This window comes from Amblyomma mixtum, chromosome 2 (assembly GCF_055824585.1).
Source record: "Amblyomma mixtum isolate Tamu chromosome 2, ASM5582458v1, whole genome shotgun sequence".
Taxonomy (NCBI): Eukaryota; Metazoa; Arthropoda; class Arachnida; order Ixodida; family Ixodidae; genus Amblyomma; species Amblyomma mixtum.
In genome coordinates, this window is record NC_143013.1 from 310,751,491 (window position 1) to 310,773,527 (window position 22,037).

A 22,037-nucleotide genomic window follows, 5' to 3' on the forward strand; every position below is an offset into this window, starting at 1 on the left:
TCACCTGCGACCGCTAATAATTTATAATTGAATTTGTTCTGGCATCTTTTTCGATTTCGCATTCAACTGCCAAACGTAAGCTATGACGTAAAATGTCACTGTAGTTCATGTGAGGTATGAAGAAAACTGCAGTATAATCACTCGTTGTGATTCCGGGTCTCTTGAGGCAGACTGGCTTTAGCGTTGTAGTGAATTAAATCGAAGAAACAGTGATTATATCACAGTTTTCTTTTCATGCCTCATATGACCTATGCTGACCTTTGACATCATAGCCATCAACCGGCTGTTGAAAGCGAAACAGGTGAGAGAAGAATGCAATTTATTTATTTATTTATTTAAAATACCTTACAGGCCCCATAGGGGCATTGTGTAAGGGGGGTTACAGAGTAAGCAGCAAAACATGAAACAGGAACAACTGTAGTAATGAAAGGCCACAAAGGTACGTACACTTAAGGAAATAACATGAGTAAAACTTAACGTAAGGCATTAATACTAGAAAGTAAAAAAAAAGAAAAACGCAAAAAACAGAAAAAATGACCATATCAGGGAGTACAATTCGTGAAGTGATATTCAGGGAAAAAGACGCAAAAAAGCAATAATATATACAAGGCATACAAGTGAATACACGACGTAGCATAAAATAGCAATTCACAAGAGCGAGGTAGCAATGAAAAAAGAAAATCACAAGAAGTTCAAAGCAGATTGCCAAGTGTAAGAGACAAGATAAAGTGATTTGTAAGTGCTATTGTGAAAAATGCTCGTGTAGGAGATGACGAAATTTTTCTTGATCTGACTCGGAAGCAATGTGGCAGATTGTTCCACAAGCGAATGGCGGTAGGGAGTGCGGAAAAGTTAAAAGCATGTGTCGTACCGTACATGCGCGCAAAACTTAAGTGGTTATTTAATCGACGAGACGTGTTCGAGGCGGTCTGGGTATGAAGTGTGGATTGTGTGGCATTATAAACATATTTGTGAAACAAGGATAACAGAGCGATATAACGGCGAAGAACTAAAGGCTGTATGGAATGATCGAGTTTCATTTGCGTTACGCTGGAGTGATGGCTATAATTACGTGAAATGAAACGGGCAGCTCGGTTCTGGACTGATTCAAGCATGTCGGTTAAGTATGTAGGATGTGGGGACCAAATGGATGATGCATATTCGAGCTGTGGACGAACAAATGTCTGATAGGCCAATTTTCGGATGTTGGAAGGTGAATTACCCAGATTACGACGTAGGTAACCTAATGTCCTTGAAGCTTTTGCGCAAACGGCTGCAATATGGTCTGTCCAGGAGAGGTTTTCGGTTAGTTGAACACCCAAATATTTATACGATACTGTATGTAACAATTCTTTATTATTGACGTTGTATAAAAAATGTGAGTTATCACGCTTACGACTAAAAGAAATTACCTGACATTTTGACACATTTAAAGCCATTAACCAGGTGTTACACCAACTATGAATTAGGCTAAGGTCATTTTGAAGGGCCAGGTGGTCGTCAGTACTGTTAATTGATCTGTAAATAATGCAGTCATCAGCGAAAATACGTAAGCGAGAAGAAACATTAAGTGGCAAATCATTTATGTAAATTAGGAACAGTAAAGGGCCCAAAACGCTGCCCTGAGGCACACCAGAAGTAACGTAAGTAGGAGACGAAGCAATATTATTAACTACTGTGAACTGTTGACGATTCGAAAGAAAATTTCGAAGCCATGTTAGGGTGAAGGAGTCAAATCGAAGTGCAGTTAATTTAGCAATAAGCCGACAATGAGCTACACGATCAAAGGCTTTGGAAAAGTCAAGGAAAATGCAATCGGTCTGCTGGTTATTATTCATGTTAAGGTGCAGGTCAGTCGTGAATTCGAGTAACTGTGTCTCACATGATAATCCTTTCCTGAAACCATGTTGATGGCGAAAAAAGAAATTATTGGACTCGAGGTGATTATAAATATGAGAAGCAATTATATGTTCCAGCATCTTGCAGCAAATGCAGGTCAATGAAATTGGACGGTAATTTTCCGGGGAGTGTTTATTCCCAGTTTTAAATATGGGTATGATTTTTGCCATTTTCCAGTCATTAGGCAGCTGTCCCGATGACAAAGACTGCTTGAATATATGGTACAGAATGTTACTGGATATAGAAATGGTATTTTTTAATATCTTGGAACTAATATTGTCAATACCAGATGAAGTAGAAATCTTCAAATTATTAATAAGACATGCAATTCCCTCCACCGAGATTTCAATACTTTCCATGAATGGCCAGTCATAGTCAGCAACATCAGGTACATTGGTATGATCCTCGCGGCTGAAAATCGATGAAAAAAACGTATTAAACGCAGAGGGGCACTCATTGTCAGGGAGGGGAGTATTTGTATCGCTATGCAAGGCTATCTTGTTAGAGTCACGGTCAGGTGATATAATTCGCCAAAACTCTTTCGGATTCGAATTTAAGAGAGAAGGTAAATCTGTGGAGAAATATTTATTTTTGGCTGCAGCTAAGGCAGAACAGTACGTTTTTAAGCAAAGGCTGTACCTTTCCCACGAAGGATCATTATTGACGCGTTTAGCGGTATTGTACCGACGTTTCTTTTTATTCCTGAGCTTACGTAGGGCATTAGTAAACCAAGGATTTGTTTTGTCATTTGCTATCGAGATCAACGGGATATATTTGTTAATTAGAGCAGACATTTTATTCTTGAAACATACCCAGTTATCTTCCACCGAGCGATTATAAAAAGAAGGAAGTAGCGTGCGGTTGAAAAATACTTCAAGTTCATTGTTTATTTTAGAGTAGTTTGCTTTGTTATAATCACGTATTATTTTCTTTGAGATCCCTGATCTAAAGTTAAGTTAAGAAAATCCACAGATGTTCGACAAGATGATGATAGATTAGGCCAATTTATGAGCGGAAAGTTAAAATCACCGAATAAGTAAACTGAATGCGCAGGACAGAGCTGGAGGGCCGTGGATATGCTATTGCGTAGTTCTGTAACGAAAGAAGTGCTGTAGTCAGGTGGACGGTAACAGGCACCTACCAGTAGTTTGGTCGAATTTATTATTACTTCAACCCACACAATCTCAAGAGATGAGTTCGAGTCGATAATAAGTGAAGATAATGATTTTTTAACACCAAGAAGAACGCCCCCGCCTCTCTTGCTAGTTCGATCTTTGCGGCAAATATTATAAGAATGGTTATCAGGAAGAATTTCGTCGTCTGTAATGTCAGGATTTAGCCATGTTTCGGTAAGAACAAGAATATTAGATTCGTTATCGTCAAGCAGAGAGCAAACTAATTCGCGCTTGGGCATGATGCTTCGTATGTTTGCGTAAGATAGTGTCAACAAAGACCCATTGATTGGTAGCTTTGACTGTGGAAGAGCCCGTGAGCAAGTGCTTATGTCTAGCTATCTTTGCGACATGACAACGGTATCAGTGTTTTTGTCGTACGTGTAAGTCTGATTACTTATAAGCAGCCGATCAACTGACAGTTTAAAAGGAATTTTTTGAGGTTTGGCGAAGTCAAGCAGCTTCCTTCTAGCTTGTCGCGTAGCTGGGGAGAAATCTTCACCGATTGAATATTTTGAGCCTTTTAATTTGTGTGCAGATGACAAGATGCGTTGCTTGTCTTTAAAGAAAGTTAGTTTAGCTATTATAGGTCTGTTCTTTCCTTCTTGGTATTTCCCAAGCCTATGTACGCGTTCTAATTGCGAACTTGTTGTTGCAGTTTGCAGTTTTTCAGAGCAGAATTTTATGACTTCCTTTTCAGGGGTAGCCCTGTCCTCTCCAGGGTCATCTTCTATCCCGAAAAACAGCAAATTACTTCGTCTGAGCCTGTTTTCTGCGTCCTCACATCTTGAAGTTATTGTTTGCAGCTGATCTGTGACATCACGTAAAGTTCTGCTTCCTTTTCCGTTCACGCTCGAATTTGCAGCGCTTTCTGAGGGAGTGGCCAACTCAAGCGCCGCAACTTTGGCTTTTAGAATGATGAGTTCATTGTCAGTGGCAGCTTGTTTGTCCTTTGCGCTTTTTAATTCTGCCAAGAGCGCCTCCTGTGCGGCCTCTAGTTTCTGTATCGACTCAAGAGCCGAGGCAAACGCATCTGCCTCAGCTTTTGACATGGGACCTGGGTTCGTCTCAACGTCGCCAGAAAGCAAGAGGAGCAACTCAAGCATTGCAGAGTAGAGGGAACACAGGAGTAAATTAGAACGCTTGAAGAGATCAATCCACTCAAGAGGGCACGACACCGCGATCAAACAGCAGTTGTTACTCTTAATGCATGAAGCACACCGTACGTAACTAACCTGCAATAGCAGTAGCTGAGTACGCTGCATACTCGATGCGGTGCCGTGCCCGAAGTGGACGCTTGCTGGCTGGCTTTTAAGTCCTCTTTCGGTGGTGTCCGTTGTAGTCCCCAATCGCCGTTGCCAGATGTGCGCTAAAGTCTGTTATTGTGCGCTAAAATTATAAATTATTTTTAGACTAATTATAAAGTGGCACTGTCCAACCGATTGGTTGGTTTGGTTTATTGGGGTTTAATGTCCCAAAGCCACTGAGGCTATGAGAGACGCCGTAGTGAAGGACTCCGGAAATTTCGACCACCTGGGGTTCTTTCCGGAGTCCTTCACTACGGCGTCTCTCATAGCCTCAGTCGCTTTGGGACGTTAAACCCCAATAAACCAAACCAAACCAAACCAAACCAACCAATCGGTTGGTGTTCTTAGCACTGTACCTTTACCAAGTCCCCGATTTCTTCATGCAAATACCAGTGCGCATTTTGCTGCAGACACTACTCTTTCTTTAAAGCAATGCGCGATTACTAAAGCTCTTGGAAGCGGTGTTCAATCACCGTTGCAAACATCTCGCAATACGAACGTTGCTTCGTGCAACGTCGGATTCTTGTGCTTATGTTGCAATAGCGGATCTGAACTCGCACATGTATGACTTACACGTAGTGCAAGTGATCAGTAGAGGTTCTGCACTTAGTTAATGAGGCAGTGAAAGGAAGAGCCCAAGTTCACAACGTCAGGTTGGAAACATTTGTTTTTATTCATCCTCGGTGGCACTAAATGAAAAGCGGCCAACCAAGGCGAATTCTGGTTTTTTCTTCAAACATAATAATTGTACAAGAAAAAAAAAGGGGGTTCATAAATAGTTCGTACGCTTCGCGAAGTGTACAGTTGAAGATGGGATTGGGTGTTGCGGAGGCGGCGCCGTGCGAAGCAAGAAAAAAAAAAAAGGTAACAGATCAGTCGCATTGCACGGATGCCGAAACCTCACGCAGCGAAATATCACAGTCAAACACAAACTACAATCAAAAGCAGTTCACGTGTGGAACATGCATGCGCATGTAAGGCGATGATTGACAAGAGCACTTCGTAAACAATCTGACTCGATAGCTATGTACACTATTAACAAAAAAACGAGATGTGCCGTCTCCAAGTCCTTCTACACGTCCTCCGGCCCTTTTTTTTTTCTCTCGGAAGGGCCCATTTAAATACATGTTTCAACAACGCGTTGACAGCGACGTGAGAATTAACATCAGTGTTTTAACAGCAGAGCACTTAACACGAGAAGAGTCCTATGGACGAAGCCCGTCTGCGCGTGTTGTATTAAGGCACTTGCGGCGATTCTTCGTGAAGGCTTCAACGTGGAAGGACCGATTGACGGGTTTGTAAAACAGGCCGACGAGGAACTGTCCATAGAGATCATGGTGGTTTTTGTGTGGTGAGGGGGAAATCGGGAGGGAGGGTTCTTGCAAAAACGAACCGAGGCAGAAATAAATCGTCTCCGCCCATCCCCGTACACCAGTCTTTTGGGTGCTTGCATCGTCGTGGTGGCTTGCTCGTTCACCACGGCCTCCAACAGACTGCCTCGGCTTCGACTTTGACTGCGGCTTGCGTCGACATCGAGCCGCCGTAGAAGCTTTGCTGGTGGGGGAAGCCCGAGGAGGAGGAGCAGGACGCCGGAGAGACGGGGCTCGGCGGAGAGGAGAGCGACGCCGAGGACGAGACGGAGCGCTCGCTGGAGGCAGGGCTGAGGATGCCGGACGACGCGGCCGTGGTAGTCAGGCCGGGGGTAGCCGGCGGGGACACCGGGGCATAGACGGACAGCTGGGACGGCTGGGGCAGCAGGAAGGCAATCTCGCCCGATGGTAGCCTCGTGGGGAGTAGCTGCACGCTTCCTGCGTTGAAGAAGTGCCCGTCGTCGCTTCCCGGACTCGGGGGAGGCGTGGACAGCTCGGAGACCCTGGAGGCGAGGTGTCCCATGACCCGCTGCCGGACTCCAGTGTCGAGTCCCTCGAGCCGGTTCAGGTAGCGGCCGACTTCGGCCGCGCACTCGCGGTAGCCCGCCCGGAACTTGTCAGTCACCGAGTTGTCGGAGACAATGGCCCGCGCCGCCTGCTGCCTCTGCAGCTGCTGAAGGTGCTTGACCGTCATCTCCAGGATGTCGGCCTTTTCCAGCTTGGAGTGCCGTGCGTTCTGGACAAAACAAAAGGAAAAGAGAGGCTCTGTAAGTCATCAGTGTCACTTGTGACAATGCTTCACAGAACTACCATTGCGCGGGGTCATTGAAACTAAGCTATCACACGAGTCTTGCGAGTCATTGATATCTCCGTCACCGGAGAAAGGTAGGCTAGGACATGGCGAAGTTTCACAGGCGCTGCTCAAATACAAAAGCTCACTGGGGCGAAGCACCTCCTCACTTTCCTCGCATGCTGCAGCCCCGGCGCGCGCATAGCACCCGCGTAGGCGGAGATGGGCGCACGTGCCGCAGAAAGAAAGAAGGCGCCCCGCAGATTGCAGGCGCACAGCTGCGAGCGAGCGCTGCGGCGCGTGCGAAGAGCAGCGGCGGACGGGAGAGAGAGGCGAAGAGATGGCGAAATGCTAGGAAAACCTTCTTTTCTTTCGCAACGGCGCGAAAGCGTGGAGCGTGTCACGAGGGCGCACGCGCCGAAGCGGATGCGCGCGCGCGGACAATGAACACCTCGCGCGGCGCCGGCACGAGGACGGAAGAACGAACGTTGGGAAAGAACGCGAGGCGCGTGGCAGGCGCGCGGACAGACGCCACTTTGATAGTTTTTATATTTTTTAAAGCTTAGCCGCCTATTTGCGCGCACACGCGCTTCACCTTGAGAAGGGAAGATTACTTCGTCCCGTCTACCTTGAATCACCCGAGTTGTGCGGGAAGCGGTGAAACTACAATTACGGCTACTACAACTACTGCAGTATGCTACGCTAGAGTGACAACAGTGCTGGCCGGTGGGGCTGGAAGGGAGGCGAAATTCTTACGCGCGTCCGTTCAAGAAAAGCGCGGCCACAACAGGAAAAGAGCGATGAGGGGGAGACCGGGGTAATTCGCGGGAAAGGAGCGGTGCAGGCAAAGAAAAAGAAAGAGGGAAGGAAGGCCGCAACGAACACCGGCCCGCCGCCCGCCATCTGGCGCGAGCGACCGTGGGAACGGAACGTCTTCCGAGTGGCGGGGAACCCTTGAATGGAGCAGAACCCGGCGGGAGGAGGAGGAGGGGTGCGGTGGTATGCATTCACTTGCTGCTTTCTGCCGCGCCGACCCAGCCGCCGGTGGCAGGAGGGGGAATGTTTGGACATTCCAACGAACCGAAAGGACCGTTGGCAGTTGGAGCAAGCAACGCCTTGCCGAAATTTTCGTACATTGCAAGGTTTTTAGAAGCAGTTGCAGCTAGATTATAAGACTTGATCGTCGGCGGTCGAAACGGTATTCCTCGGACTCGCAAGACTTAAAAATGACAAACTGAGCAAGGAGAAACTCATGGAAGCTAGGATAGGCAACAGAGGCGGCCTTGGAAAAGATCTAATGTTGCAGCAGAAAAGATACTTACATCCTTCTTAAGTGCATCCAAGATGAGATTCTTGAGCTCAGTGAGACTGTGGTTGATGCGCGCCCTGCGACGTTTCTCCATGATGGGCTTGGTACTCTGCAAAAGAGAAGACAACAAGGTCAGTTGGGCCACAACTGGCGAAAGCGTGCGGTGATACAAAATAATAAAATACGAAAAATTCATCTAAAGAAAGTATGCGATATTTATCAGACCAGAAACAATATCAAAAACTAAAGTGAGTAGTAAAGCTCAATTGGTTATTTATCGTCGTAAAGTAAGCATCCGATCTCGTGGCTATGCACCAGGTCGTATGAAATTTGAAACTTAATTCTCTAAACAAGTCATCCACGAGGCAAGAATCGGGAACTTACTCGTCGCAGTTCGCTGGCCTTGCTCGGTGCCCGATCGGCAGGCATGTTGCTAGTAGGTGGTCGTCGTCACAGGCGAGGACAAGAGATCACACGACGAACGAACGTCGTCGGAAGATGATGTGACGACGAGGCAAGAGTAATCCAGGAAGTTGTCTTCGCCTCGGTAGCCGGAGGCTAAGGACGATGCGCGCACACGGTGTGGAAGAAGCAGCGTGCCGTGAGGCGAGCGCGGAGCACAACTCACGGCGCACGACCGAGCGAGCGAGTGACACGGCAATGCGCCCGTGGCGAGCGAGGCCGCTCCTTTTCTAAGCTGCCTGGAGAGGGGGAAAAGAGCGTGCAACGGCGTGCGGCGGTTGCGAGAGAGGGGATGTGGAGGAGGCTCGGCAGCAGGCCTCTTTCACCGTCGTCCTCCTCGGAGTAGCACGTGCCCGCAGCCAGTGTGGGAAAATGCCACCGGAGGAGACCTTTATCGAGCGGCCGAGGTCAAACAGGCGTGCGCCGTCCGTGTGAGACACGCTCGGCACCCGCGTTCCCACGCTCGCGCAGCCAATGGCAGCGCAGCTCGCTCTCGCCCCGGCTCGCGCCGCCGGGGGGTGCGGGGGAAAGGGGGGCCGCAGCGGCCACATCTGCCGGCTGCCCGCCGCCGCCGCTGCTACACGTGCCGCTGCACTGCAAACAGGCTGCCGCCGCCGCAGCCGCCTGCGTGCGTGCGTGAGTGTGCGGTGGTGGTGCCTGCGTCGGCGCGCTCGCTTCCCCCCCACGTCCCCCCACCGCGCGCCGCATGCGCTCTCTTCACCCCCTCCCGCTCCAGCGCTCAGCGCGCGGCCGTTCTTTCCTCCGGATGCGGAGAGGGCGCGTCGGGCACGCGAGCCGCCCGGGCGCGCCCGATGCCTAGCACGCGCACGCACGGCGCGTAGCCTGCGGCGGCGTGCGCCGCCGCCGCGTGGGTGGAAAAGCTGCGCGCCCGACGACGATGGACACCGTCGGCGGCGGTAGTGGGGACGAAATGAAAGCGCCGGTGCGTTGGCATGTGCTCCGGATTGAAACGCTGCTGCCGCCGCATCAGAGAGAGTAGGAAAAACGTATGAAGACTCGCTCGCTCACTGATGCGGTCTACAGTGCGTGGGGTAGGGGGACAGAGTCCGATGGGCTTTCAGCGGCGCGGTTGTGGTGCGTGGGGGCCGTGAAGAGTTTCGCTTTTGCGATGAACGCTGATTGAAGCTGCTCGATCCCGTTGTAATGGTCACGTAGTGTTCCAGTTTAGCCGGTAGCACGGATGCGAAGTCGCGAGCTCTTTCTCCCTTGTAGAACGACCATCTGCAGAGTGAATGTTTTGTTCAAGACCGCACATTCAGCGACCGTGAGGGTTTGCTGTGCTCCTGAATGCGTTTCACAGTCATCAAATGGCGCAGCAGAAGTGTTACAAGCATGAATCCTTCCGCAGCTGCGCAGTAATCTCGCTTGACGTCGGAAAGAAAAGCTCAGAAAGTTGTGCGCACGAAAAGCACACAAAGACAAGTGTCATAGACAAATCCCTGCTGCAGATGCGCCGCTGCATGTACAGTCTTTGTCAAAAGTAACCAGGCTGCATGGTTTGCTTCTAGCTCGTACAGTGGAGCCCTTATAGCTTCCCTGAAGCTGTAATGGTCGTTAAAGGTAAGGACTGGGGGTCTTCTTACCTTCCAACACGTTTTGATCCTTAGGAAAGCCACAAGGGCTCCACTATACAAGCTAGAAGCAAACCATGCAGCCTATTTACTTTTGACAAAGACTGTACCTATACAGTCGAGCCTTGTTAATACGGACACTTTGGTTCCCGAGCCAAAGTGTCAATAAAGCGAGTCGTCTGCAATAACGAATCATGAAGAAAAACAAGAGAAAATACCCTGAAAAAAGAAAACGCTTCACGATTACGGACTGCTTCAGCGCATTGTGGCGGAGTGCGTTGCTGGGCAAGTTGGTTAAGAAACATTCTCAGAAACACAGCGCTGGCAGACAACTACGAGAACAAGGAGGACACACAACTGCGGTGACGGGCCGTGCATTGGAAATCAGGCAATTTTTGAAGGTACATACCCAACAATTATGGACAAGAGCGTTTTTAAGCAGTAAACCGTTTATGAACGCATTTTTTTTTTTCATATAGTGTAAGATTTCACTACAACAATCAATATATCCGCAGTTCACTCGACGGCAGTCTATTTTTTTTTCTGTTAACGTTTTTACTGTCGTCAAAAGCGTTCCCCATTGCTTTTCTATGGAAGTCTTAACTGTTCGATGCAATCGATGGAAACACCTTAAAAGAAAGATTTTGCTACAGATCAGAAGAATGGGCCATTACTTTTGACATTTAAATAACAGTGTTATACAATTTTCAAAATTTTGCTGTACGTGACAAGCGAGATCGGCTTCAGCAGATGTCTGAGGAATTCTCTGCCCCAGTTCTCTGGCAAATGGGCGTCAGACTGCCTGTCGTACGCGTGAACGTCAATTCAAGCTCTGCTGAGTGAACTTCCCGGTGGAGCACATGCACGCACTTGTGAAATTTTTAATGCAATAGCACTAGGGGGGACCAAGAAGGCGAAAGGTGTCCGGCGCGTGCGTGGTGACTGTGTGAAGCCTCCACTTGCTAGGTGATGTTCAGGAGGATTTGCTTCTCTCCACCTGTCAGAGGCTATAGGCGGGAAAGGGAAGGAGACGGGCCTTTGTTCCCGCCCCGTCGGGAGTGGGCCGCTCAGCATTAGCGACCCCGCGCCGTCTCTCCAACTTCCCCCATTTCAGCCCTCTGCGCCCTAATTAGCACTGACAGCGAAAAACGACCCTCTCACGGCACGGGTACAAAGGCCGGTCCCTCTCCCTTTCCTTCCTCTGCTGCACTGCCAAAAAGAGTTGTCACCGAGTATGAGAACAAAATGACTAGTCAACAGCAGGTCAACGTGCAAAATACTACAAAGCCTTCCGAAGAGCTACCTGTGCAAAAATGAAGCTTGTGGAAGCTAATACTTCTCGCATTGCTCGGAATGAGCATCCTAGGCCTCACAACTCACAAGACCCGTCGGTGGCTGTGTTGCAGTTACTCCAGTGGCAGTTACCTGCCACTGATAGAGTTGCAGTGGTGGATTTGTGGGTCACTGTTAGAGGGGGCGGCTGGGCAGGGGAAAGGGGGTCGAATTTTTTGGCCGAAAACCGATGTTCGGCACCGATTTACTATGTAAGATTTCTCCCTTAGGAGAGCGACATACCCCCCCCCCCCCCCCCCCTCCCCAATTGGCGTTAAAAAATACGATATTTCTCTCGCGATTCGATTCAAGCTCGCGACGTTGATGATGACGTCGCCAGTTCCGGACTCTGCCCAATCGTTGATTAGAAGAGGATGGCGATGCACTCTAGCCCCAGAAAAAGTACTGCGGTCATTGCTGTTTGCTTGTGAAGGCAGCCTGTGCTCTTTTCCAGCTTATATGAAAGCTTTGTTCTCAGTGAAGGCAGTCCCTTTAATTGTCCTTAAACACGGTAGTCACGAATTTTCTCCCTCTCTGCTCTGTCGTTGTTGATGTTGTTCTTCTCCTTTGATGTTGATGCGGAGTCGTAGAGGGCGGGTCTCGTGAGTGACCCGGGGGACGTACTTCGCGACTGGTGAGTTTAGACAGGTGTGCAGGTCTTCGGATGGTGAGGCACTTGGAAGGCTTTCTTCAAGAAATTATTTATTACACATGTATATACAACTTATTTACATATGCCGAATGATTTCGGCCTCTCCACTTTAACTAAATATAAAAACCTCAAAACTTCCACGACTCCGGACCACCGCTGGCCACCACACGGCCAACCCGTCCGGCCGCCGCTCAACTAACTCGCGTCTCCAACTCTACGCTTTCGGCCCCTGGACCACCACCGGCCACACACGACCGATCTGTCCGGCTGCCACACACCCAACTTCGGCGCTCTCCTTCGCGCGCACCCATCTCGTCACATTCGCGCCAAAAACTCCCTCCTCCGCCAATAAACAATCCTCCCGCCAAAACTTACTTTCTAGCCAATAGACGACTTTCCCGCCGTCGTTTAGAAGTAAGAGGTCACAAGGCAAAAGACAAGTAAACAATATAAAACACACGCCTCGCTGTAAGCAGCCATGGCTAACTAAAAACTATTACAATAAAAGGAAACAAACCCAATTCAAAACACACGCTCCACTGTTAGCCGCTCTGGCCAGCTAGCAAGAACAAAAACAAGAACAGCGCGTGTCCTCCCCAGCCGTCCTGTCGTCGTCTCGGGTTTCGGACCGACTTCCGAGAAGAAACCATTCCACACTCGCTGGGGCCGAGGAGCGCGACCCTCGCACGCTACGCCGTTTTAAGTCCTTCTCCTTTTGTCTGCGCCTTCCCCTGCTCCCTTTCGGCGACACTCCTCACACTTTACCACGACGCACGCTAGCTGCGGCGTGACACCTCCCCCCTTCTTCTCAATTCTTTCCCCCGACCTTTTTTTTTTTTTTTCCGCCAGTTCCGAACAAAGCATGCTTCTCCTTTAGGCTGCCTCAAGCCGCCGCCTCTCTCTCTAGTGCGAGAAAGCACTAAAGCTTCCCCCTGAGATACACTCCGAGATACACTCCGAAAAAGAATACAGGCATGCAAGTACATGAAAACAATGTACACGTCTGCACAACGCACCATACGCCACAAGATTACATGTTTGAAGTGAAGGTTCATGATACAAAAATCATGCACGCAAATAAAAAGGAAATCAACCACAACAACACTCACACAGGTGAGCCTTGAACATCGCTGCTCTCATGCTCTGTGCTCAGGGGTTCCTTTTTTTTTCTTTTCTCATGTTAGGTTTGAATGCGGGAAAGCGCGTCCGCAAGCACGTTGTGGCCCCCCTTGATATGCTGGACCGTGATGTTGTACTTCTGTAGCGACAATGCCCACCTCGTGAGCCGTGCACTGCTCGATGCCGCAGTGGCCACATACTGCAGAGGGTTGTGATCCGTCCTGACATGCACTTCCGCTCCCAGTACCCATGTGCTCACCTGATCCAATGCCCATACCACAGCGAACGCTTCTTTTTCAATCGTCGACCACTTCGCTTGAGATTCGCTCAACTTTTTGCTCAAGAATGCAATTGGGTATTCTCTTCCGTCAGCATTCTGCGCCAGACATGCTCCGATTGCCTCCTGGGACGCGTCGGTTGATAGAATAAAAGGCTTGGACATGTCTGGTGGGCACAGAACAGCTAGAGTTGCCAGCGCACTCCTCACCTCTTGGAATGCTTGCTCTTGTTCACTCTGCCAGCTGATCGGGCCGTTTCGACGACCCTTCGTTAAGTTTGTGAGGGGCAGCACTACCCGCGAGTAATCTTTTATGTAGTTGCGGTAATAGTTCATTACCCCTAGCACGCTCCTGAGTTCCGCCTTTGTTCGTGGTGGCTGCATGGCCTCTATTGCTCGAACCCTCTCAGGATCGGGACAATGCGTTCCAGAACCGACTATGTGCCCCAGGTACTTTACGCTCCCCTGTGCAAATTTGCATTTTTCAGCATTTACCTTGAGCCCCACAGATTTGAGTTTCTCCAACACCGCATCGAGATGTTGGGCATGTTCGCTTATATTTTCGAAAAAACTGCGATGTCATCGATGTAAGCGCACGCATACGCTCTATGCTCAAAGAGAATTTCATTCATAATCCGCTGGAAAGTGGCCGCGGAATTTCTTAGTCCGTACGGCATCACTGTCCAGGCGTACTGTCCACTGTCGGTCGCGAATGCGGTTAATCTTTGGCTCTGCTCGTCTAGTGGAATTTGCCAGTACCCGCGTGTCAAATCCAGAATTGTTATGCAGCATGCTTTTGCCACAGTCGCCAGGAGGTCGTCTACCTTTTTCATCGGAAAGGCGTCTACCTCTGTAATGGAGTTGAGGAATCTGTAATCAACGCAGAGCCTCACACTCCCGTCGCTTTTCGCCACACACACCACAGGGTGGGCGTAAGGGGATTCGGTGGGATAGATCATTCCCTCTGCCACTAGCTCCTGTACTTGTCTCTCAACCTCGACTCTCATCTTTAGCGGGACCCTGTACTGGTGACGGGGAGCAGGACGTGCGTTGGCCATTATGCGGATCGTGTGCTTACCTGCCCTACTTTTCCCCGGCTTTCCCGAAAACACCTCACTGTGTCGACGGACAACTTCCTGGATATGAGAGTCTTTTACCTCTGCTTCGCTCATGCGAACAGATACTACCGGTACTTCTTCCACCTTTCCGAACTCTTCATCCTCAAATACGACCCCGACTGTCCTTACCCCGACCGTAAACGGTTTCAAATTATTTGCATGTATCCACTTTCGGGATCCATCCTCCATCTGCACCACGTAGCTATCCTTTCGCTTCCTCTCAACTACCTTTACCGGCCCCTTCCAGGCGTACTGCCCCTTAGACGTATCCTCATTCCTGACTAGAACGAGATCGTCGCAATTAAACTTCTTCGGCCGTGCTCTCAGATTATACCGTGTCGCATATGCTCTTTGGTTATCGGCTGCATTTTGCCCCACCACCTCCGACATGGCAGCCAGCCGCTGACGTAGTTGCAGTAAATACTTTTCTGCCGACTCATTCAGTGTAATCGGAAGGGTCCAGTTTCCGGTCCAAGACTTCTCTAATATTGCTAATGGCCCTGTAGGCGTGCGCCCATAAAGGATCTCAAATGGCGACACTCCGGTCGTTTCATTTGGCACTTCGCGATATGCCCACAAAAGGCACGGGATCAGTCGGTCCCACCCCCGTCCGTGTTCTCCAATGACATGCCGCAGCATTCTTTTGAATGTCCCATTCCATCTTTCAACCAGGCCATTACTTTCCGGGTGACCCGGGGCTGAAAATCTAGGCGATGCCCCGAGACGGGCCAACAGTTCCTGGGTTACCTTTGCCGTAAAGTTTGTCCCCTGGTCCGAGCAGACCATCTCCGGCACCCCCACCCTAGAGAATATTTCCACCAGGGCGTCGCACACTGCTCGGGCTGTCAACGATTTCAAACAGACTACCTCTGGCCACCGAGAGCATACGTCCATCAAACAAAGAGCATATTTGTGGCCTTTTGACGACGGGGGTTCTATTGGACCTACACAGTCCATAACTATCACCTGAAATGGGCTTGCTGGTCTTGTCAGGGGTGCTATCGGTACCCTGTCCGACTTCCTTTGTGTAGCATTCTTTTGACACTGTGGGCATGCCTGACAATACCTAAGAATCTCGGTGTTCATGTTCGGCCAAAAGAATGAATTCCTTATGCGCTGCCTTGTTTTCTTTGCCGCAAGATGCCCACCAACTTCTCTGTCATGGGCTACCTGTAACACTGCCTGCCTCTTGCACTTCGGCAGAATCAGCTGTTTCACTATCCTCCCATTTATCTTATCTGAATGATATAGCAGGCCGTTGGTTACCTGCATACCATGGGTGCCTGCCTTCGCCTGTTGCCATGAAGTTTTTAAGCTTTCATCCTCCAGCTGTAGTGCCCTAAAGTTCAATGCCGTTGCTTCCCCCAGCTGTTCGTTTTCATTTGGCTGTGCGACAACCGCCGCCACAGTAGCGCGCGGGTTCCCTAAATTACAGTGGTCCTCGATCTGTTCGTTTTCTTTCTGCTTGACCAGTTCATTATAGTCGCTCACTGATAACAAACAATTAATTTCATTCGCCAATTCCTCTGTCAATGCGCACAAGATGGCAACATGTGAGCCCCTCCGATCAATTCTTAGTGGCACATACGCCAGCTCAGCCTCAATCTGATGTCCGAAGGCACCCTTCAATGCGATTTTGCCTCGTGGATCTACTCTTTCCTGCGGCAGTAGTGACCTCCTGACCACTGTGATGTCCGCGCCCGAATCCACTCGTGCCAAGATCACTGATTCCCCCGAAAAGAGGGAGACATCGCCCACCTTATGCGTCTCCGTCAACTGAGTGCTGGCTTTTGGCTCCCGGTCATGGCACAGAATTTCAGCGCTGTGAGGGGTTACTTCTATCACTCTGGCTGTAATCCTCCTGACCTCCGTCTCTTGGCATTCTCGGGCCATATGCCCTAAACGGCCACAGCGGTAACAGAGGGGTGACGCTGGGTTCTTTCCCCTATCCTGCTCCCATTCCCTGCCGGCAGAATGCCCCTCCGTAGCAACATTGCGGACACCCATATCTCTGTTTCCGATCTTTACCTCAGTTTCCCGACACTCCCTAGACATGTGACCTAGTCGGCCACAACGGTAACACTGGCGTGTCATCGTATGTGCTCTAAATGGCGCATACTTCACCTCCATGGGTTCTCCCCCACGAAGTTGCGACGCCCCGGCCTCCCCCTCTTTCCTACATCCTTCGCCGCGGGCCGTACTCATGCGCGCAACGCCAGCCCCACATGCTTTCCCTCGGCTGCTCTCCACCGCCTCGACTACTTCTGTAAGTCCGTCGATTTTAAGCCAATTTTTGTTTTCTTGAAGAGCTATCTGTCGGAGCGCGTCGTTAGACAAGACCTCTTTCATTTTATCGACCACTACCAGCTCCATCAGCTCCTCAATTTCGGTCACTTTTCTGCTGCTGATATAATAAGAGTAATAACTGCGTAGTCGGTAGCCGAATTGGCGCCACGATTCTTGCGGTCCTTTCTTAGCTGTGTCAAACATTCTTTTATATTCCGCCGGGCTTAATCGCAACTCCCTCAAAATTACCTCCTTTAGCAGTTTGTACTCAAGTATCTCCTTTGTTCCACTTTGCATCGCCATCGATCGCATGCGGTCAGTGAGGTATGGAATCAGGGTGATAGACTGCACGCTTTCCGGTACTCTGAAGGAGTGGAACAGCATCTCCACCGAATCAAACCACCCCGGAATAAGCGACTCATCTTTCGGCATTCGAGGTAGTACACTGCTCAGCATTGTGGAGTATTTTACTGCTTCTTTCCCCTCTGACAGATCAGCTGTGCCTTGCCTGCGTAATTTCTCTGTCTCAAATTCAATTTTGGCCCTCTCTAGCCTCATTTTCTCAATTTCTATATCAATTTGCCTATTGGGTCCAGATTGGCCGTTTTCCGTGCTTGTCTCGCTCATTTCCCCAGTCATGTTACTATCCATCTCCGGCGACAGTAGTTTACTCTTTCCCCTCGTAAGCATAAAGCACAAAGTTTGAGAGCAGCGCTGTTCGCTCACCGTTTTTCTTTCGCCGCCTTCTCTTCAAAGATCGTCAATCAATCGAAGTTCCAGAGTTCTCTCACAATGAACTTCACGCTTATACGCCACAAGTACTGTTACGCAACGCCGCCGCACTCTCAAGTCCCCTTCAATTTAAGTCCGTCCTCGTTTCCTCTGTTGGCGTCCACGATTCCTCTTCCCACCTACACTGGTGTCGAAGCTGCGATGATCGGTGATGATCGTCGAAGATCCGTCTGCTGTCTCTTGTGCCTTCTTTCTTCTTTCTTGACGTCCGGTTTTCGACTCCTCTTCGCCACCCAAGGGCAAACGTTCCTTGTGAGCTCACCAAATCGACGTCTTCTCAACCTGAGTTGCCTCTGTCTTCCTCGTTCCCGTCGCAAAGCAGCGGTCCCTTGCGAATCCTGTCGGCTGCGCCAGTCACGAATTTTCTCCCTCTCTGCTCTGTCGTTGTTGATGTTGTTCTTCTCCTTTGATGTTGATGCGGAGTCGTAGAGGGCGGGTCTCGTGAGTGACCCGGGGGACGTACTTCGCGACTGGTGAGTTTAGACAGGTGTGCAGGTCTTCGGATGGTGAGGCACTTGGAAGGCTTTCTTCAAGAAATTATTTATTACACATGTATATACAACTTATTTACATATGCCGAATGATTTCGGCCTCTCCACTTTAACTAAATATAAAAACCTCAAAACTTCCACGACTCCGGACCACCGCTGGCCACCACACGGCCAACCCGTCCGGCCGCCGCTCAACTAACTCGCGTCTCCAACTCTACGCTTTCGGCCCCTGGACCACCACCGGCCACACACGACCGATCTGTCCGGCTGCCACACACCCAACTTCGGCGCTCTCCTTCGCGCGCACCCATCTCGTCACATTCGCGCCAAAAACTCCCTCCTCCGCCAATAAACAATCCTCCCGCCAAAACTTACTTTCTAGCCAATAGACGACTTTCCCGCCGTCGTTTAGAAGTAAGAGGTCACAAGGCAAAAGACAAGTAAACAATATAAAACACACGCCTCGCTGTAAGCAGCCATGGCTAACTAAAAACTATTACAATAAAAGGAAACAAACCCAATTCAAAACACACGCTCCACTGTTAGCCGCTCTGGCCAGCTAGCAAGAACAAAAACAAGAACAGCGCGTGTCCTCCCCAGCCGTCCTGTCGTCGTCTCGGGTTTCGGACCGACTTCCGAGAAGAAACCATTCCACACTCGCTGGGGCCGAGGAGCGCGACCCTCGCACGCTACGCCGTTTTAAGTCCTTCTCCTTTTGTCTGCGCCTTCCCCTGCTCCCTTTCGGCGACACTCCTCACACTTTACCACGACGCACGCTAGCTGCGGCGTGACAACGGTAATAACTGGATATAGGCCCACTTCAATTCGTCATCAGCGTCAACTTAATAGCCTGGTAGAACTTTCTCAGTGGCCCAGTGCTTTGACGATGTGCTAGCTGCCCAACAACGGCTCGCGAGCTCGATTACAGGGCACTGCTCGTTTGAATATTTCTATGACGCAGACGAAACGTAAAAGCACTTGCTCACTGAAATTCGAGTGCATGTCAGACTCTAAACTGGTCGGAATCAAGCCGTCGCCTTGCATGACCTGCGTCGTATTAATAGACTCAGATAACCTTGCCACATGAAAATAAAAGAACACTTAAGTGTTCCTGCATTTCGCCCACACCGAAATCCGACTGCAATGTCGCGACCGGGTATCGCGCCTTCGAACTCATTCATACTCGACAGCAGGACGCCGTATAGTTCTCGCGAACGCTCTAGCACCAGGAAAAAACCAACCAGTCGTCTGGGTTTTCAAGCTGTACAGCTCCGCAATGAGGCGCGTGTACAAGGCGAACTAGGAGCGCACACAGGTACGATATGCTTGCGTATGAGCCAACCTGTAATTGAGGCAGCGCGGCACGTGTGAAGGTAAACCGGCTTGAAGTAAAGCCATCGCTTGGGTTATACATATTAACTATCCGGTGGTATAATCCGGTGAATTAAACCGTCCAACCCATTCCTCACTTCTCGGAGAGCCCTGCTAGTTAGTGCACCACGACAAGGTGTCTGCGAAGATGAGGAAATCGCTGTAAAAGTTCTGCCAGCGCTCAACTCTCGCACGCGGCGAAGACCGGGTAAAAATTAGCAGCGCGTTTTCCAGCGCGAGCAGCGCCAGTGCTACGCAGAAATCTGCGTACGTGCTTCAGTTATGCAACCCCGCACGAAGCAGTGGCAGCAGTACACAATTATGCTGCTAAGGTCAAAGTAGGCGCTCCCCCCCCCCCCCCCCCCCCCCGTTTTCCTTCATCGTCTCGTTGTAGTTAGATGACACTAAAAAAAGAAAAAAAAAAACAACTTCATTTTTCTGCGCCATTGCTGAGAAAGAGGAGTGGATGCGAACAGAACAAGAAAAGCACCTAGCGACGATAAGCAAAGTAAGATGTGAAAATTCCGCCCAAACATTTGAGTCTTATTTTACCTATCTTGTGCGCCATTTCGCCTACGTGAGTAAACATGCATAGCGCTCTGGAACATATATACAGTGTGTCGAGCATAGCTTCGCGTTTCCATTGCCCTGCTAGAGGTCTACAGAAAGTGATTGCTTCAGTACACTCCCCTCAGTTTTTAACGCTTATTCTACGCTCACCTTTCGAGAGGTGTAAAGAAAAAAAAAAGAAGAAAAAAATGTATCCACCGCTATCGTGGAACAACGCTCTGTTAACACTGCCAGGGTTTCTTGACCGCAGTCAAGAGAAACGTAAACCAACGCAGTCTCGATGACGTGGAAATTGGAACCGCGTCTTCTTAATCAGCAGCAGAGGCAGCACAAACTGTCTCCACCGGAAGTTACGTCAGCGTCTGCTACTCAACGACTCCACGCGGCGCCAGCGAGGTTCCAGTGAAAGGTCAAAACCCGCGTGTCACACACGCAGGCGAGCCAGTAGTAACGGGGACAGTGATCCCTCCGCTGCTGCCAGCTGACGCGCGCGTAGACGAAACCGCGGAGCACACAACAGGCGCAGTAGAAAAAAGGAGAGGGAAAAATTAAACAGGCAAAAAAAAATGAAGGAAAGGGAGGTGCCCGTCGTGCGTGCCCGTCTTGCTCGGACGTGTCCGGCCGTCGAAAAGAGTAGAGAGACAGACAGACAGACGCCCGCCGCGCGCGTACACGATGTCGGCTGTCGGGCGACGTGCCTCATGCCAGGATCTTGTGTGGCGCGGGCTGCAGGCCTTGGCCTTTGATGCCACGAGGGCAGGGGGTGCGAGGAGAAGAGCAAGAAATGAAAAACGAGTGGGGGGGGGGGGGGGGTGCTAGAGAGCGAGGGAATCTCAACTGAAGGGAAGCACGCGCAGTGACGCCGCGAGGTCGCCTGTCGCTTTCCTCCTCTACCGCGTCCCCCCTCCCTACACTGCTTCTTTTTGTGGCGATGGTGGCCGTCGTCTCCAGGGCTTGAGAACCGTGAGAACGCGACGAACTTTCTTCCGACGGCGACGGCTGCGCACGCGTGCTCGCGCGGAGAGAGCAGCTCCGCGGTCTGATAGAAAGTAGACGCCCCCCTCTTTGCCGGGCTTTCTCTAGTCTTCGGCATTCAAGACTCCCTCAACGCACCCCCCTCTCTCCAAGCTCCCCCTCCACGAGTTTCGCCTTGCGCGGAGCCCCGCTCTTTGCCCCTCGGTCGGATCTCTCTTCATTCCTTCGTCCGAACTCGCTCACGACGGACCGAAAAAATGGGGAGAAAGGGCGCAGGGGGGTACGGTAGGAGGGGGGAAGCACGGCAGGGAGCGCAGGCACGCGGGATCCGCACACGGAGCGTGGGAAGCAGGGAAGATGCGAGCTAGTACGGGGATTCCGGCGCGGGGCTTCACTGGAACACGGAGCTCTGCTCCACACAGTCCTGCGCAGAAGCCGATGCAGCGTGTGCGTGCAGGCATTCATCGCGGCAGGTCTCGCTCGGAATAGGGAAGAGGGGGCATCCCGAGAACGCCGGTGTGCAGGGAGGGCATACGGGAGCGCGGTGGGATGACCTCCGTGGCTCGGGAAGGCTGAGGGCGTCCGCGCGTTCCTCCCGCGCACTCGGAAGGTTTCTGGAGACACCTCTGTAGACGAGGTTGTTGTGGAGTTGTAGTCTTTGTACTTTATTGTTCTTTTCAAATTGCATAGTCTTTTTAAGTCGTTTTCCCATCTGCCTTACCGGACTTGCTGCATATTCGTCCTTGCTTGCTTCTGGGAGGTCTTGAGGCTAAATAGGAGAGAAGGCTTTAATGACAGGAACAGTGGTCAGCTCCGCCGGAGAAACGCGTCTCTGCCGTGCTACTCAACCACACTAGAATAAAGGGTAAGGGAAGAAAAGAGAGGTAGAGAGCGTAATGATGTCATATGATGTATGCAGTCTCCATTGTCACGCACATATGTCCACGCACACACGCAGACCAGCACGCGTCCCTTACACTCTATTGAACGTGCATAATGCATGTGCGCACACGCGTAGCACATCAAGCACATACTACGCGTTGCACAAATTATGCTCATGCGAGTTTCACACTTCGCCTGTATAGTGCAAGTAAAAAGGAAGGGAATGACACGCGTCGCTAACGTGGGGACAGCTTAGTCAAACTAAGAATTT

General features: G+C 50.4%; 1 protein-coding gene across 2 annotated transcripts; it reads right to left on the minus strand.

Annotated features, from left to right (window-relative positions):
• Positions 1-5,027: 5,027 nt before the first annotated feature.
• Positions 5,028-8,671, minus strand: hry (bHLH transcriptional repressor hairy). Of its 2 annotated transcripts, XM_089574952.1 has the most exons (3): positions 8,232-8,671; positions 7,861-7,956; positions 5,028-6,484 (listed from the first exon to the last, which is right to left on the minus strand). In XM_089574952.1, the coding sequence occupies exons 1-3, from the start codon at positions 8,274-8,276 to the stop codon at positions 5,852-5,854; spliced, it is 774 nt and encodes a 257-aa protein (XP_089431078.1). In that variant the 5' UTR covers positions 8,277-8,671; the 3' UTR covers positions 5,028-5,851. The 2 variants fall into 2 exon arrangements, with proteins under 2 accessions (XP_089431078.1, XP_089431079.1); XM_089574953.1 differs by lacking the exons at positions 7,861-7,956; positions 8,232-8,671 and adding an exon at positions 6,559-7,625.
• Positions 8,672-22,037: the final 13,366 nt, after the last annotated feature.